The sequence below is a fragment of the Pipistrellus kuhlii genome, unplaced genomic scaffold (genome assembly GCF_014108245.1).
Source record: "Pipistrellus kuhlii isolate mPipKuh1 unplaced genomic scaffold, mPipKuh1.p scaffold_m20_p_3, whole genome shotgun sequence".
Classification (NCBI taxonomy): Eukaryota; Metazoa; Chordata; class Mammalia; order Chiroptera; family Vespertilionidae; genus Pipistrellus; species Pipistrellus kuhlii.
The window spans coordinates 6749687-6768813 of record NW_023425529.1 but is presented as its reverse complement, the minus strand read 5'-3'; the positions used below and the strand labels follow the sequence as shown (position 1 = coordinate 6768813).

Sequence of the window (19127 nt, the reverse complement as noted above, 5' to 3'; positions counted from 1 at the left end):
ATATATATATATATATATATGTATGTGTATGTGTGTGTGTGTGTGTTTGTATACACACACACACACACACACACATTTGGCATTCCTCTTAACTAAGGTTTATAATCCAATCCTGAAAAAGAAATCTTAGTTTATACTTAAGTCCAGATATTGGCCTCCATTCTGCAGATTTTTTTTTTTTTCCTTGCAAGGGAGGGAAGGAAAGGTATGATGCTCTGGAGTAAATACGTAAGTGAAATAGCCTCCCTGAGAACTTAAAACAGATCACTTTCGCACCCACAGCTGAACTGTTTATAAACAACAAACAATTTTTACATTAATAATGTGGATTACGAACTGGGTAAGAACATTACTTTTCAAAACTTTCTTAAATACCAGCAGGGATTTTAAGCAAATATACAAAGGTTCTTGGACTTTCCTACAGTATATAAAATGGAAAAGTTGTTAAGGAGTTCAATTCATCAGAAATTAAATGGTCTTTTATTTTATGCCGTGTTTAAATTTAAAGTATACTTACTTGTTGGTATATCTGGTCAGATGTCATAATTAGCAAAGGCTTTTGTTTTTAACCCCAAATTAATAGATGAACACAAATAATGACCTAAAATAATGGTAGTGGAGTACTTGTTTCCTGCTGTTTGAAAGAAATTATTTCATTAATAGGTCATATTTCTAATTTATCTTCTCTAGTCATAGGTTCTGCTGTGCTTTATACTTGCATTTCTAAATATTCTTTAGTTCACTGTATGCTTGCATATTTATTTTTAACTTTGCTTATCTTTAAAATTGCTTGAGGAAAATAAAATGATTGTGATTAATTTCTGCTACAGAAAAGCCACCTGGTACATTTTATCTTACCGAGTTTTTTTTAAATTCTAAACTGTAACTTTGTTCAGGAGAGGCTTTTGCAATGATAGCAGAGAATTGTACAAATGAAGTTAGTCATGGAGGTTCTCATTGAAATGAACTTGCCATCTGATATGTATAGCAGTATATTTGAGTCTTTCTCAGTTTATTTTTATAGATTAGCATTTGACCTGTAAACAGTACTAGTTCACTTTAAGAAACTAAGGTAGCTGTACATACCTGGAGGTATCTGTTATTCAGCTTTTACAATGAGGGTAACTGTGTGTGACCCACTGAATGACTGATCTAATAATGTTGATACTATGAGTCCTGCACTTAGATGAAAAATAACTGATGATTGATTTTTTTTTTGTATTAAAGGAATGAGAAAAGAATACATGAATCTGTTAATAAAACACTATGATCTACAAAATATGAAATGTTTCATAAAGTATTCCTAAGGAAATAAAGGAAATTTTAAAACAGGGTAGTCTTAAAATTTTTAGTTACATAGCAGTTTAGAAAGTAAAAATTGTTGACGTTAATGAAGAAACAAGATAAAACATCTCTGAATATATATATATATATATATTGATGCCAACACAGTAAATGAAATGCAAATATATTTTAAACAACTCTCATAAAGATTTAAAATGTAGCTTTCTGGGTTTTAGCCCAACTTGCTGAATCTCTGGGGCGGGGCCCGCAGGACTGACTGCATTTAACCTCTGCTGGTGATTCCTGTGCACGCCGACATTTGGGAACTGATGAAGTTACAAAGGAGTGAGCACTTCGCTCTGTAGCTGTGGAACCAACTCAGACATCTCGCTGCAGAAGTGACTCAAAGGGATGGGACCCAGTTGGAGTAAGGTAGAAAATGGATATATATTGGGCATCTACTTACCCACCAGTTGCTGTCCACACATTATCTGACTTAATCACTTTGAGGGTATATCTTTATTCTCTTCGTACAAATATGGGACAGTCTTTCAATGTTACTTGAATTTCCTATATAATTTCTGAATTAGTGGAAGTCACTTCTCCAGCTTAGGTCCAGAAACAGAAATGGGGCCATCAGGAACAAGTCCTTCATTCTGCTGTTGGCATTCACGCTGCCTGTGCTAGATTTACCAGGCTGTCTAGCTTGAACTTCCTGGTGACCATGTTTACTGTGGCAGCTAATTACATTTTGCCACAGAAATGAGTTTAGTGTAATTATATTCCACTAAATGACTTAAAGGAAATAACTTTGTTACTAGAGTCTTTTTTCACACAGGAAATAAAAATTTGACTCTAGGGTTTTATGTAAGAGTATTTCCCCCTGCTCTGTTGTTGAATTATGAATTATTTTAAATTTTATTCATAGATCTGAATAAAAATGCAAGAATGGAAAAAGGCAGATTCAAAGGTTTACAAAAGAAAATGTAGTAACATTTAGTCTAACGGAATTTAAAGTCAATATATTGATTTTTTTTAAAAAATCTATTTTTATTGATTTCAGAGAGGAAGGGAGAAGGGAAGAGAGAGAAACATCAATAATGAGAAACACCTGCTGACTCCTGCACGGCCCCTACTGGGGATCAAGCCCGCAACCCAAGCATGTGCCCTTGACCGGAATCGAACCCGACAGGCTGATGTGGATTTTAACTTAATCTTTTCAAGTTAGAGTAAGTTAACAAATGTATTTTTAAAACTGTATGTGTCTCAAGTTCTGTATATGGGCCTATGTTGGAAGCTGCCTATTGCCTTCACTAAAAGAGAGGTGTGGACAAGGAACCTGGAAGGCTGGTCAACCTTGAAGCTCTGAAAGGTCAGAGCCAACCACCCACAGTCTAGTTGAGACAAAGGGAGCTAAGCAACATCCACCTTTTAGCTTTATGTAAATCCTTGCTGATTGGCTATTATTGGAATCGCCTGCCAAAGGGTATGGGTGTATCCCATAGTCTCAATAAAAGGGATAGCAAGGCCAGAGCGGGGTGGAGTCCTTCCCCTTGAGTTGGGCTCCCGCTTCCCAATATTTCCAAATTAATATGTACAAGTCTCTTTCATTTGTGTGCAACTTCCTCCAGAGCCAGAACCCTGAACCTGAACCCTGAACACTTGTAACTGGCAACCCAAACGTGGGGCGGTCATATTTGCAGGCCCGTGCCCCTAAATTTCACTGCTGTAATGACTAAATTAATGGCCACAAAGCACACAGGGTCACTCAGTTCTGACAAACTTTCTTATAACTCTCCTACCACCCACTCCATCAACCTGCCTACACCTGATGCCACACTCAGACCAGGACCAGTATCTGTGCGCTTATCCAGTGTGCCGACCTTCACTTCCTGGAGGATATGAAACCTAGTTTTCCATCTCCATCTCTCTTGGGTCATACCCATCAGTATGTACTAGTAAAGTCTTAGTCTTTAAAGAAAATTTTCTTGAAAAAAACTGGTTTCTTCCTCTTCATCTAGCCTTTCAACCTACTCCAGTTGCTTTCCTACCTTTCTCAGTCCATCAGAGTGACTCCTGATATAGGGCCAACTAATGATTTCCTGCTTGCCAAGTCCATTAGTCACCTGTTTGTATCTCAGTTGGCATCTCCATGGCATTCAATCTTATTGACCATGCCCTCTTTTCTTGGCAGACTTCCACTGGTGAACCCTTTCCAGGAATGGCCAGCCACTGCTACAAACCTGCACTTTGTTTCTGGATAAGCTCATTGAGAGCCATAGCTTTACATTTCATAGATATGCGCCGGTGACCCCTGGATATCTATCTCCATTCCTAACTTCTCACAATCCTGGACTTTAGCATTTGCCTCTGACCTCACTGCTCAGATATCTAGTAGATATCTAAAAAATTAACATCTAAAAGGTGACTACATAATATACAATGTATTTCAAACTGAGACCATTGAGAAAGCCCCACTGAAAGTATCTAGTTTCTCCAAGGGTTTCCCATCGCACTCAGAATGAGATTCTGCTCTTTAGATGGACGTGTAATACTCATCTTATCCTGCACCACTCTCCTTGCCCCTGCTCCCATTGTACTACTATTCCTTTTCTTGAACAAACATCCCCATGAGATTTTGGGTAACTAACCCTCTGTGTGCCTGAATCTTCTCAACTGTAGACCAGTAAACAATGGTACCGGACTCCTAGTGTTGCAAAGCAGTGTACTTGGCACTCAGTGGTGTGTAGATTTCTTTCCCAAGGAACTTAACAGAACTGGATAGTGAGGGCTACTTGCATTTGCTAAAGACATGGCCTACATTTTTCATAATATTTTCCTTAAGAAAAGGCCATGCACACATAGTGCACAGAGGCTTGACTATCAGAGTCAATTGTTTGGTTGTTAAAAGTTCAAACTCCACAGCTGAAAGTGGGCCAGTCTTTATCTGGGTAATGTTTATCTTGGCAAGATTTAGAAATAGAAATGTGAAATGCTACTTAAGTACCGACCATCACACACTCCCTTTTCTAGGCAGACCTGGATTTTCAGAAAGTTCTTAAAAATGCTCCATGTACTTCCAATGTATATGAATTAGATCATTTCAAATTGAAGGCATTTTACAGAGAAGTTTTCAGGAAAAGCCCTAAATTTGTTGGTACTCACTCTTTTGGCAGGTCAGGGAGAGGTGACTTTTTTCATGCCAACTCATAAGCAATCCTTTTTCTACTCACAAGGTTTGAAAAGAAGCCGGATCACAGTAAATCTGGGCTGTCACTTGGCAGCTGAGCAGCCTCTCTAAGCTTCAGTTTCCTCATCTGTAAATGGGGAAAGTAATGAATGCACTTAAAAGCGCTTCATGAGAGAGAAAAATGGTCAATTTTAAACAAGCTGACCATGCAAATAAGCTCTCGTTGTTCTTTCTGGATGAGTAATTCTTGGTTCTGAAAGACACTCATTCCAACTGGGAGATAAAATCAGCTTTCTCTAAAAAAAATGTATTAGAAATCTGCTGTTTCACTTTAACACTACAGAACTCTCACCATGGCAGTTGTTTCAGAGCTGGTGGTGAGAAAGAAAGCTGGGTCTACATCCCAGATGAAATGTGCTAGATAAATTTAAAAAAGACACTTGTTTCCCTAGTTTGGTGGTTGAGTGTCAACCAATGAATCAGGATGTCATGGTTTGACTCCCAAACCGGGCATATGCCTAGGTTGCAGGCTCAATTCCCAGTTGGGGATGTGCAGGAGGCAGCTGATCATTGATTCTCTCTCATCATTGATGTTTCTCTCTTCCTCTCCCTCTCTCTGAAATCAATAAAAATAAGTGTGTTTTTTTAATTGACACTTGTCAGTTTCTCAGAAATGATTCACTTATATCACACTAATGTGCCATTGAATACAATAATTTTTTAAAAAATAGCCTAAGATCAAAACTAGCAACTTTTATTTAAAACAAATGTATTTATATTTTTTTAATATAGCATGTGAGTTGGGGGATATTTACTTAGAGGTAAAATGACTGGTGCCTACAAACAGCCTGACTCCTGTGTCTTTGCTACGCAGTTTCACTCTGCACCGCCAGAGGGAAGCAGTATCAGCCAGTTACTCATCAACATGTAACGGTGCCACAGGATTAAATAATGGCCTTCCTTTTTTGGCCTGGATTTTACCAAAGTTAGCCTCAAACTCTTTTTTCGTCCCATTTAGACTGGCTAGGTGTCCATCCTTTACTCTGTAGCCCAAGGAATTCAGTTTCCTTATCCTGTACTGCACTATCTGCGGTGTTAATTCCAGAACCATGGGCGTTTCTCTTATTTGAGCTATGGAAATTCCTTCTTTCAATAATCCCTGAATTCTCTCTTCCAAAACAGGAACGGAATAATACAAAAGGGCAGGACATTTCAAAACTAACTGCTTCAGGTCGTGATCTGTGCATTTAAAAGCATTTTTAGAGAAGGAAATACTGTTCTGTATACTTTTTGGACCAAGTTGAAAGAGAAACCCTTTCAGTTTAGACAGAAGTTGGAGAATTTCAGAGTCTGTGAAACCTTGCTCCTGGAGAAATTCCAGTGTTTCCTTTATAGCTGCTGGAGAATTTAACAAAATGAATGGGTTTTGGCTTAATAACTTTAGTAACCAAACTTTCATGTTGGTCTCAGAGCTACCTAAATTTAGATAACTCTCTTGGAGAACCCTTATCACCTGCTTATTCTTCTCAACAGGATTATTAAAAATACTAGGAGCAGTTGTCAAAAATCTGCTAATGACCACATTTTTGAGTCCCAGCTCTTGAAAGAACTGAACATTCAGTTTCCGGTTCTCCGGGTCTTTAACGGTAAAGAAAGATTCTGGAAACTGTTCTATTAACTTGACCAACTCTTCCTCACTTTTGCAGACGGACTGCCAGAGTTCTCTCTGGGAGTTAACAGCGGTTGGACTGCAGACAATGGCTTCGGGGCAGCGTTCCAAAATGCTGGCTACTGCAGTCTCACTGGCACCTAGCTGTTGTAAAATATTTGCAATTTCTTCAACGTAGGTCTCATCCTCCAGAAGGACCCATCCTTTTAATCTGCGTATTTTCCTGATGTCAACTGAAAACTGATGGAGCTTTTCCACTGTTCTTTGATTTTCCTTGTTAGGCTGATGGTTAGTTGTATAGGTGAAGGCAGCTAAAAAAGGTCTGTGTTTGGGAGCTGGTAGCATCTTTCTGGAAGAACACAGCCTGCAAGGCTGGGATCGCAGCAGCAACTTCCACAGCATGCCTGAAATCCACAGCTAATCCCCACCGTCCAGGGACGCAGGAGGTACTCAGAGGGCCTGTGAGAGAGAAAATACAGGATTTAACACATGGGCTGTTGCCTTGTAGAACACAAACCTGAGCTGCAAGCAGGAAGTGTTGAAGTAACATGGATTTCAATTAGACAGGAAAACGACGTGTGTGGAATATTAAATATGTCCTCTTACGTGATCTGTAAAGTAACTACTTCTTCACAATTTAGACATATTTTTTAAGTACATTGTCATTTGAGCTTTGCAGCAACCTCGTGAAATGGTTATTTCTCTTTCACGGAGCAGTAGCAAGACCACAAAAAGTTCAAAGAATCACAGACCGTAGATGTTATTTTGACACAATTTCTCCCTCCTACAACTCTGATAGGTTTCTCTTTAGGAGACATATATTACTTACTTACATACACACAGAGGTTCCTTGTTCTTAACATTTTGCATTTTCAAGGGGATGTTTAGCAGAAGCAAATACTTATTAAAAAGGGGGGGAGGGGCGTCATCTCTAATTTTATATTTCAGAGAAAATATTTTTGCTGAATAACTAACTACCCAAATAAGTCAGTTAATTTGTTTTATTTAAAGTGAGTCAATAAATATTGATATATGCTTGTTCTATGAGAATTATGTGAAAACATTTTTTATAAGTCCAGAATTAAAATAAGTCTTAGCCAGGTACAGTGAGAGAGGTGACTGCCCCAGCGAAGCCATGGGAGTGGCATGTCAGCTGTGGAATGGGGACCATCCTATATAATAAGGAATATGCAACCTGACCATCATGCCGTAACACAAGATGGCTGCGCCCACAGCAGCGGCCAAGTTCCCATAAGGAGCCTTAACAATCAGCAGGAACCTAAGGCTTGACAGGGACCTCAAAGTGTGCCCCCTGCCGGACCCAAGCCGGGCTGACCTCAGGCTGCACACTCTGCCCTGGGCCAGGGGACCTGAGGCTGTGAACCCCACCCAGTGGAGCTTGACGAGGGTGGGGCCGGTGGGTCTGTATCTAGCCCAATGGGGGTGGGGCCAGCAGGGTCTGGGTCTTGCGCAATTTTGTGGGTGGGCAGGGACTTGACTCTGGCTCCTGTGGTGCGCCCCAGACTCTGACAGGAGGAAGATTTTCATATACATTTTACTAATTTTCTTTCATCTCTGACTCTTCTATTATAAAGAAAGGCCAAATAGCAATATTAAAACATTTCCTCTAATTCCCTTTTTAAAAATATATATATATTTTATTTATTTTTTACAGAGAGAAAGAGAGAGGGACAGAGAGTTAGAAACATTGATGAGAGAGAATCATCTCTTGCTGTCTCTTGCACACCCTGAACTGGGGATGTGCCCGCAACCAATCAATGTACATGCCCTTGACCGGAATTAAACCCAGGACCTTTCGGTCCGCAGGCCGACGCTCAGTCCACTGAGCCAAACCGGTTTCAGCTAATTCCTTTTTAATGTGAACAAATTTCATGCACTGGGTCACTAGTACGTTGTAACAGTCTAACCAGCTGTCCCCACTTGACAGCTTCAGCTACCTACAGATGCTATACTGTGCCTGCCTGATGCATTGTAGCCTTTGCACTATTTTCTCATATTTCTGGTAATGAAAAAAAGCCTCATTTGTTGTTTTAATTTTTGATGCCTGAGATTGAAGTATCTTTGCTCTACCACAAAGTGTAGTGCTGCTATTTGAATAATTAACAGTATTTCCTTAGTATTTGTAGGTTTGAAGGAAAACTGGGGGCGGGGGTGGGGGGTGGGGAGAGTCATTTCCAATCCCTGCCTTTAATAATGCCTTTGCCATATATGCCAAGGACACCTCACTTTTTAATAGATTTTTTACAGAAGGTAAGGGAGAGGTTAGAGAGAGTTAGAAACATCAGTGAGAGAGAAACATCCATCAGCTGCCTCTTGCATACACTCCACTTGGGGATTTGCCCGCAACCAAGGTATGTGCCCTTGACCAGAACCGAACCTGGGACCCTTCAGTCCGCAGGCCGACACTCTATCTACTGAGTCAAAACCTGGTTAGGGCAAGGACTCCTCATTTTCAAGTCCTAACTACACCAAATCAATGATTATTCTATTCTCTAAGGAAAAATAACAGAGAATAATGCTCTCATTTTGGTTTACTTTTAGTGAAATAGCTCAGTTAGTGCCTATGACGTCAAAAGTAATTGTAAGCATAGTTTCTGTTTTACTTCTAGTAGTTCAACCAGAGTTTTCTTTTTAAATTTTATTTTAATTAAATTATTATCTGTGTACATATCTTACCATTCCCCCCCTCAACCAGAGTTTTCTTCAGACAATTACCAATACCAGTTTCCTTAAATAACTCTCTAATAGCCAAGATATAAATAATATATATTTTTTAAAAATATATTTTATTGATTTTATACAGAGAGGAAGGGAGAGAGATAGAGAGTTAGAAACATCGATGAGAGAGTCATCGATCAGCTGCCTCTTGCACACCCCCCACCGGGGATATGCCCGCAACCAAGGTACATGCCCTTGACCGGAATCGAACCCGGGACCCTTCAGTCCCCAAGCCGACGCTCTATCCATTGAGCCAAACCGGTCCCGGCAAAATATATAAATATATATATATATATATATATATATATATATATATATATAAATAATATTTTTTAAATTTCTGAGAAGATCAAGGATTTTAACAGCAAGGAGGTACATCTAGGCTGGAGTCCCACAGCTTCGAGCCTCACACCTGAACCACCAGCTGGAAGGAGTATGACTCAGCAGCCAAACTCACCAACAGCCCTGGCTCTAATTTATGGGATCATCTTGGGAAAGTTACTTAACTTCAGATTAAACGGGCAGTAACTAGAATACAGCCTCACTGTAAATGTTCAATGAGATTAAAACACCAATAGCATCATCTGTGTAGTACAACATCAGGCAAACCTTATCGGAATATTGCGAGCGTTAAAATGCACACCAAGTACTTTGTCCACAACCTGGTGTGTTATAAGTGCTCAATAAATGGTAGCCATTACTAGGAAACATGGAGCTAAAATTTTTATAGTAATGTGACTTTAAGTTGTATTTTAGACAGAAGTACATTATACAAAGAATAACTGAAAACTGTGAAAACTGTATTATAAATGCTCTTATAAGCAAATAACTGCTTATGAAAGTAATACACTCTCACTATAGAGAATCTGCCAAATTCTGAAAAGTATAAGGAAACGGCTGAAACTGGTTTGGCTCAGTGGAAAGAGTGTCAGTCTGCGGACTGAAAGGTCCCAGGTTTGATTCCGGTCAAGGGCATGTACCGTGGTTGCGGGCACATCCCCAGTAGGGGGTGTGCAAGAGGCAGCTAATTGATGATTCTCATCGATGTTTCTAACTCTCTATCCCTCTCTCCTCCTCTCTGTAAAAAATCAATAAAATATATTAAAAAAAAAAAAGTATAAGGAAACGGAAAAAATCTTTCACAATCCCAACACCTATAGAAAACTATTCATATTTTAACATGTAAGTACAGTTTTATTCTATGCTTCTTGCCCCCTTTATTATATTTTCTAAATACATAAATCTGCCTTATACATCACAATTAGGTTCTAAGCTCAGTCTACCAAGTGAAAATTGCAGAAACTCAAAAATTTCCTTGAAAATCTCCTAAGCAGGCACCACACTGAATACCACCATGCTACCTTCTTCTGTAAGTCCCCGCCATGGGCTCCTCCAGGCCCAGAACAGATCCCAGTGTTTGGCTAAGCAGCAGGCGAAGCAGTTGGCTCACTCCGGAGTTACATTATAAAAAGTGACAGATCATTAAATATCAGAACTACAGTGACCCCAGCATGCCGTTCTGCCCAGTGAGGCTAAGGGAGAAGCGGGCTGCCTCCCACTGCCTGCTCACTCCAGAGGGAACTATCACGTGCTCGCTCAGGTGAGCTGTCTGAGCAAATAAAGCTGTCTATCTTGCTCTAGCTCTTTCTCTGATGAACAGAGTTGACTATAAAAGGGGAAAGCACAAATGCTGTGGCTCCTCTACAATCAATATACATTGTACATGGGTGGGCAAAAGTAGGTTTACAGTAGTTAGTACTAACAAAATATTTTATAATAAAAGCTTCATATGCAAATTGTTCCCTTGACCAGGAGTTCGAGCGCTTGCTGTAACGTGTGCTGACCACCAGGGGATGGCACGGAACATGATGGGCATCAGCAACACTGCACTGGCAGCGGGCAGCAGTGGAGGTGCTGTCAGCCCTGATGGGGCCCCAATGAGAGCAGGATCTTGGTGGGATGGTGGAGCAGGTGAGGGAGCAGTGCCAGACCAAGGTGGATTGCGGGGGGGGGGGGGGCTGTGAGGCTGTGGGTGCGAGCTGGGGCCCAATCTCCACAGGCCACTCTGAGGGATCCCACCAGTGCACAAATTTGTGCATCGGCCTCTAGTAATAAATAAAAATACAAGAATAAACTCTTGCGTTTTGTGTACACAACTGTAAACCTACTTTTGCCTACCTTGGCATCAAAAGTGCTCTAAATATATAAAATGACTGCATGATATATGGGATGAATACACACTAATTTTGTAATTTACTTCCCAGTATTGAGCAGTTGGGCTATTTGTAATTTTTTGCTATATGCTATATATCTGCTGCACATTTCATCCTTTTCCCTTTAGGATGAACTTCTAGGAATAGAATTACTGAAGAGGAGATGTGTGAAGTTCAGTTGTTAATGAACTACCCAGAAAAACTATCCCAACCTATATTCTCACAAGCAGTATACGTGATTCTCTCATCAGTTATAAATTTAATATGTGATAATGAATTCAACACTAATTTAACTTCATTTTATTATTAGTGAGGCTGAACTTTTCTTAAATCATGTTGACCATCTGTGTTGCCTTTTAACTATCCCTGCCGTTTGCCTTTTTTATCAGAGGCATTAAGTAAATTCACAATGTTGCACAACCACTGCCACTACTTCCAGAACTTTCTCATCACCCCAGGCACAAACTCTGTACCCATTAAACAATATTCCCACATTCCTTTCTCCGTTCAGCTCCTGGTAATTTCTATCCTGCTCTCTGTTTCTATGACTTTGCCTGTTCTTGGTACTTCATATAAGTGGAATCATACATTTGTCTTGTTGTGTCTGGCTTATTTCGCTTAGCATATCTTCCCAGTCCATACACAGGACAGCAGGAGTCATCATAAACAGAAGAAGCCTCCTGTCTCCATTAAACTGTAGGCTCTCCTGAAACTATGGATGGTTCCTCTGTGCCACTTGTCGTCGCTGCAGTTGTTCATGTCTTACTTCTGTTTCGCCCTCCCTGAGGCAGAGATTGGCCACCATATTCCAATGAATTGCTTCCCTATGCTCCACCAGGTGAGGTTGACACAGGTGAGAATAGAAGGCATTCCTAGTCAGGTGACCTTTTATGTGTGCTCCTCCATAGCAACCAACTCCTGATCCTATTGTAGCAATCACTACATTGCTGTAAGCTCGTTATTCATTCAATCAGAAGTATTTTGGCTTTAAGTTCACACAATGTGTCAGGCATTATGCTAAGATTAGCTCTTCTGCTAAAACGTTTCTTCATACCTCTGGATCAGACCCACCAGAGAACCTGATGATGACAGCCAAAGACTCTTTGAAAACAAAAACAAAAACAAACAACACACATAAAAACAACAACAAGACAAAATAAAAACCAATACATGCTTTGCAAAAGATTTTAGCAGGATTAATTTAAGCAGGATCCAGACCCTGCAGCCCAACTATGAACAAAGCACAGGGTCTGATGCTCTTCTACTTTAGCTTTGTTCCAAGCAAAGAACTTGGAATAAAATCCACAGAGGAATAAAATCAGTGTTTGTCAACTGGAACTGAATGAACCAATCAAGCCCATGAAGCTACCTAACCAATCGAGAGGCTAAAACTGTGGGCTGCCTGGGCTTAACTCCTGGTCGTGTTGTATTGTGACACGAGGAAGTCATTTCACCTCTCTACCTCAGTCTGATCGTAAGGAAAACGGGGCCACTACCTCCTGGGTGACTGTGAAGGTGAAAGGAGTTAATAACAAAAACCACAGAGCATTCAGTTGAAAACTCATTGAACAACCCAGTTTAAAGATGAGAAAACAGACGAGGTACCAGGAAAAGCAAGCTGTCCAAAGTTGCTCAGCGAATCAAGGGCAGACCTTGCATTCAGAGCCAACAGAGTCCAGCCCTTAGCCCTGTGCCCTACACATCCTAACGCTCTTGGCAAATGTTTGAACACAACGCGAGCTAATTCTCTGAAACTTCACGTTCCCTAGACATTGGAGGAGTGAAGTCCACTCCATCCTTTTTTATATAGGAGCCACTCTATAATAGGGAATCTCAACTAAATTCTACTTTTATAACGGGTACGAACTTCTGAGTTTCAAATAAGCCCTCCCACCTCCCACCCCTCCGGGTATAAAAGCAAGGAAAACCGAAGGCCCAAGGAAGAGAATCTTGGGGAGCGAGTGCGGCCTGCGCTTTTCCCGAGAAACTTCCGACCAGTGGCGCCCAGGCGTCCGCCCAGGCCCGGCAGGCGCGGCGGAGCGGCGGGCGGCCCCGGAACCCCCGCCTCACAGCCAAGGCCAGGCCGGGGCGACCGCCCCCCTGCCCCCGGGGCGGGGCAGGGCGGGGAGAAAGGGCGAGACTCACCTGAAGGCGTCCGCTCCCTGCAAGGCGCAGTGGGTCACGGCCCCGGCTCTGCCCTCCCTCCCGCTCCAGGCGAGGGTTACGGTGGCGGCCCGTAGTCTCTCCGCGGATTAGGAGCCAGGCCCCGGGCCTGGAGCTGTTTGTGAGTTTCCCTCAGAAGACTAGGTCACCTGTCTTCACCGGCAGCCAATCAGGACACGGGAGACCCGTGAGCCCGCGGAGCCACGCCCCCAGCGCAGCCAATCAGAGCGCAGCGCAGGCCACGTGACCCTCCGGATGCCCATTGCCGCCACAAGGCGGGGACAGGGGCGGGCGGCAGGGGGCGGGGTGGCGTGGGAATCACTTTTCCCGGGAACAGAGCTGGGTACGGGCAAATTACTGCCTCTGGCATTTTCACACCCTTTTCTTTCCAGCGATTTATAAAAGTTGGGAGTTTCAGTTATTTGGTCCCTTGAGGAATGTCACTAACCCATAAGGAAAAACGTAGAATTAATGCAGAAACCACTTGTGTATTTAAGCTGGAGTCATTCAGAATTCCCAAAATAATTCAATAGGCAAAGAATTAATTTACAAAAGCCCCAAATCTCTTTGGAACATATGGAGCCTTTCGACGACCCATAGTTCCAGCCCCCCACTCAGCAGTCAGAGGTGTCTGATTCATATTTTTTTTTCATTTTTTTTATTAAGGTATTATATGTGTACATATCTTACTATTGCCCCCCCCCCAATTTATCTTTCAAAACCTCTCTCCCACTCTCCCTCCAAACAAAAAAACCTCCCTCCTGCCATTGTCACCTAAGTACTTGCCTTTTCTGTTAACTGCCAAATAGTTTACATTCCAATGGCTACACTTGTGATGCCAATAAGTTAATTTCTCCTAAAACCAGACTTAATGTCTGTCTCATTTACTCTCATGTTTATCCATCCAATCAACAAATATTTATGGCGTGCCTAATTAAGTTTCAATCATGGGGAAGGCAAGGAGAAGATGCCAGTGGACAGGACAAAGGGAATATAGTACATTTCCTGTTCCAGGAGTTTACATTCTAGTGGAAGACAAAGACATTAACAACCAACAACATAAATGGCAACTCCAGTTAAATGTTTCCAAGGACAGCCCTGACCTTGCCTAGTTGTCCTCTGCTGGTGTGTGGGAGTTGGTAATCAGGAATGCTGTCAGATTTTCCTAGTGTTTCCATGGTGCACTGTGCACAGTTCTGACGGCTTTAACATAAAGCACTGCGATTCTTCTATGCTGCTCTCTCACCTTGTGGAGTCAACTCCCTGTGTGTACTGATGAATTTACTTTCCTATGAATAATGCTTGGCACATGGTAGGGACTCGGGGAAATTTGAACTAAATCTTTGAGACTAGCCTTAGTACCCGATTTGTGCTCAATAGGCTTTGCCGAGAGGGACTGATATTTGACTTTAATGCAAGAATCTTGACTCCTTGTTTTGAGATTGACTTTGATCTCCAGGATATTCTAGAATGAACTGTTTTTTGTATACCATAGGGTAGGTAGTGCTTGTCCTGTAACCCTTATATAAAAAAAATAAAACACCTTATTATTTGTGGTTTTATTGAACTCTTTTTCCTGATATACAGGGGCTTGGTATCCAGACTAATCAAAGTATCTCACATGTATTTAGGAAAAGGGAATCAGAGTAGGATACAGAAATGACAAAGAAGTTAAGGAATGTATACTCAGGCCTTAGAACTGTATGGTCAGGAGGGAGAGAGCAGAGATATTTATGGTGCTCACAGCTTGTACCAGGGCTCCAATAACTGTGTGAGGAATAATAATATGCATAACCTGTGAATTGTAATCAAAACTTGAAACTGACCAATTCAACTATGCCAACTGTATTAATGTTACCTAAAGCTTTTCCATCCTAAATATTTAAATTGTGCCTTTCTAGAACCATAATATCAGAAAAACAAGAAAACAAAAACCAACAAACTTTGGATGGAGAAATGGGAGAAAGCCCCTAGTATTATGTATATCCTATATAATAAAAGAATTATATGCAAATTGACCCTAAGGCGGAACAACCAGCAACAACTGGTTGCTATGACATGCACTGAGCACCAGGGGGAAGATGCTCAATGCAGGAGAAACTCCACTCAGCCACAAACTGGGCTGATGGCTGTAAATGAAACAGCAGTGGCGGGAGCCTCCCCCACCTTATCCACAGCACTAAGGATGTCCAACTGAAGGATTATGTCTGATCTCCCAGGGAGCTGGTCTAAGCTGTCAGTCAGACATCCCCCAAGAATTCCAAGGTTGCCAGGAGGATATCTGACTGCCAGCTTAGGTCCAATTCCCTGGGGAGCGGGCCTACACTGGCAGGTGGACATCCTAGAGGCCTCCCAGTCTGTAAGAGGGCGCAGGCCAGGCTGAGGGATACCTCCTAAACCCCCCCGCCCCCGTGCACAACTTTTCATGCACCAGGCCTCTAGTTATCTATTATATAAGAAAATCACAAACATGTTTGAAATTGTGGAAAAATCCTGAAGTTTCTAGGATGTAAGAGATGCATTAAAGCCGAAGCCGGTTTGGCTCAGTGGTAGAGCGTCGGTCTGCAGACTGAAAGGTCCCAGATTCGATTCCGGTCAGGGGCATGTACATTGGTTGCGGGAACATTCCCAGTAGGGGGTGTGCAAGAGGCAACTGGTCGATGTTTCTTTCTCATTGACGTTTCTATCTCTCTCTCTCTCTCCCTTCCTCTCTGTAAAAAAATCAATAAAATATATATTTAAAAAAAAGAGAGAGATGCATTAAAAAATGATACTGTCACCAGTCTTTTATATCCTAAATTTATTAAGTGAATGTGAAAAATATAAGGATCTTGCATTGGTTCATTCAAAAGCTTAGTTCTCTCAACTCAATTTTTCCAGGTTGCCAGCATAGTTTTTTGGTAGTAAGAATTCAAGAAGTATTTGCTGAATGAGTAAAAGGTCTTGAATCCCTCAGCCACCATGGGTAGGGTTTTTAGAACACTAACCCTTTTAGTGAGGGGAGAACACTGTATTCAAACATAGTGCGCCTGCTCAGTTGAAGCACATTGATTGATACCTCTCTTTCCCTTTCAGTCATTTTTGTTAAGTCATAATTTAGACCAAACTAAAAAAGCTTTAAAAAAAACCCCCACCAAACCCTAAAAAATAAAAAATAAAATCCTCAACATTAGTGGCTTTGTTGAAATAGTGTTCTTTTATTCCCCTGGATGGTGATTGCAAATCCCAGGCCTATTAATTTTTTCAGTTCTATATAGTGCAATCAGGTCCAAAGAGGATGATGTGAAGTATGAGTATTATGAGAATCAATTAAAATATTACTCCTTTTTTAAAAAAAAATATTTTATTGATTTTTTACAGAGAGGAAGGGAGAGAGATAGAGCTAGAAACATCAATGAGAGAGAAACAACGACCAGCTGCCTCTTGCACACCCCCTATCGGGGATATGCCCGCAACCAATGTACATGCCCTTGACCAGAATCGAACCTGGGACCTTTCAGTCCGCAGACCGACATTCTACCACTGAGCCAAACCGATTTCGGCATATTACTCCTTCTTAACAATGGTGACATTTTTTTTTCTTCTCTTTTCAGTAACAAAATTTATTGATCAGTATTAGTTCATTATTTAGGATACTGTTAAAAAATGAATATCTTGTAAAATGTAATATTGTTTCTGGACTTTTGACTCAAATTTATCCTCAGTTACCTTTAAATATAATTATCACAATAAATATCTATCATTACTAAAGAAAACAAAAAGCTACTTGGTAAGAATTAGCCTACCAGAAATAGGAAAAGGATAATAATAATAATCATCATCATCATCATCATCATCATCATCTAGCCCTAACTGGTTTGGCTCAATGGATAAGGCCTGCGGACTGAAAGGTCCCAGGTTCAATTCCAGTCAAGGGCATGTACCTTGGTTGCAGGCACATCCCCAGTAGGAGGTGTGCAAGAGGCAGCTGATTGATGTTTCTCTCCCATCAATGTTTCAAACTCTCTATCCTTCTCCCTTCCTGTTAAAAAAAAAAAATCAATAAAACATATATTTAAAAAAATAATAATCTACACTAATAAAAAATATGTAAAGTGACCTTACCTTCACAATGCCCACCAGCCAATCAGGAGTGGATATGCAAATTAACCCACCAAAGATGACAGATTAATTTGCATACACAGGTACTGAGTGGCCAGGGGCATTCTGCACCATCCCAGCTGCTCCAGGCCTCTGCGCAGCATGAGAAAGCAGAAAGACGACTTGGCAGGAGCAAAGGCAGTGCTGGGAGCCAGGGGAAGGAAGGCCCATTTTTGCCCAATTCTTCATTCATCAGGCCTCTAATAATAATAATAATAATAATAATAATTATAGTAATAATAATGATAGTGGCAGCTGACCAGAGCTGCAGCATACACTGACACAGACCATGCACTGCATAGTCCAGTGAGCTATGCAGCATGGCAGCCCAGGAGCTAACATTTATCTAGTTACTAGAGATCCAGTGAATGAAGATACATGCAAGAATGGGCCTTCCTTCCCTTGGCAGCCAGTACCACCTTGGCTCCAGCGGGAGCTGCCTTTTTGCTCTGGCCCAGAGCTGTATTCCCGCCTTCCCATGCTGCCCAGAGGCCTGGAGTGGCTGGGGCGGTGTGGAACACCTCAGCCCCGGCCCTTTGGCATCTATTGTACATATGCAAATCAACCCACAATCTTTGTTGGGTTAATTTGCATACTCACTCCTGATTGGCTGGTGGGCATAGTGAAGGTATAGTCAATTTGCATCTTATTCTTTTATTAGTGTAGATCTTACCATATGCCAGGTACTGTCATGAGCATTTCATACTCAGTATGAAGCAGATACTCTCATTCCCATTTTATAGACAAAAAATGGCACAGAAAATTAATAATTTGCCCAAGATCTCAAAGCTAATGAGTGTCAGAGCCAGGCATTTGAATCCAGAGCCTACACTCTTTTATTTTAAAGTATTACAAATAGTAGTATATATGTCTCCTTTTTTCCCCCCCAGTGACCTTCCCCTGGCTTCCCCTACCCCCCAGCACATGCCCTCACCCCCCACCTCCCAACCTCTAGTGTTTTGCGTCCATTGGTTATGCTTATGTCAGAGCTTACATTCTTAATATATTATCCCATACTAATTCACAGTTACAATCTCCATTACTTGAAGAAAAAAAAAAATCTCTTTGGTTTTACATCTTTCTTGCAGGTAACTATATTTTTTTAAGTGTTAAAGTATTTGGAAGATAATATTCTTATTTGGAATAATTTTGAAAAATCCTATTTTACTATTGAATAAATACATGGGTGGGCAAAAGTAGATTTACAGTTCATATGGAAAAGAAACAATCTATATACATAAAAGCCTAAGTGATTGAATGACCTGCTGACTGGTTGCTATGATGCACGCTGACTACCAGGGGACAGATGTTCAATGCACACGATGGGCTCCCTCCTGTCTGGATTGGGCCTGCGGGGATCAGGTCTGTGGGGATCAGGCTTGCAGGGATCAGGCCTGCAGGGATTGGGCAGAAACTAGCTATCCGACATCCCCAAGGGGTCCTGGATTGCGAGAGAGCACAGGGCAGGCCGAGGGGCCCTGCCTGTGCATGAATCCATGCACTGGCCTCTAGTTAATAATAATACGAGAATAAACTCAGTGTTTCATATATTCATAACTATAAATCTATTTTTGCCCACTGTGTATGTTGGCTATTCCTTCATTCAGAATGGTGACATGTAGTTTATAGAGTATCTTTAATTTGTAATCACATCTCACAAACCAATGTTCTCCCCTTTCTCAAAACAAACAAAAAGTAAAAATTAAGAAAAATAACCAAATACACAAGA

At 41.3% G+C, this 19127-nt stretch overlaps 1 protein-coding gene across 4 annotated transcripts in view; it reads right to left on the bottom strand.

Annotated features, from left to right (window-relative positions):
* MTERF2 (mitochondrial transcription termination factor 2) overlaps window positions 1-13395 on the bottom strand; it is a 40260-nt gene extending 26865 nt beyond the window's left edge. For 2 of the 4 annotated variants that reach the window (XR_006742755.1, XR_006742756.1), the window contains exons 1-2: window positions 13241-13395; window positions 4450-6602 (exon numbers count right to left, since the gene is read on the bottom strand). Coding sequence is in view for 2 of the 4 variants with exons in the window: in XM_036457734.2 (XP_036313627.1) it covers window positions 5388-6545 (1158 nt within the window). In the remaining 2 variants the exon portion in view is untranslated. Of the gene's footprint in view, window positions 1-3254; window positions 6603-10243; window positions 10638-13240 lie in introns of those variants that run through there. The other 2 variants (XM_036457734.2, XM_045587556.1) reach the window with 2 other exon arrangements.
* Between the last annotated feature and the right edge of the window lie 5732 nt (window positions 13396-19127).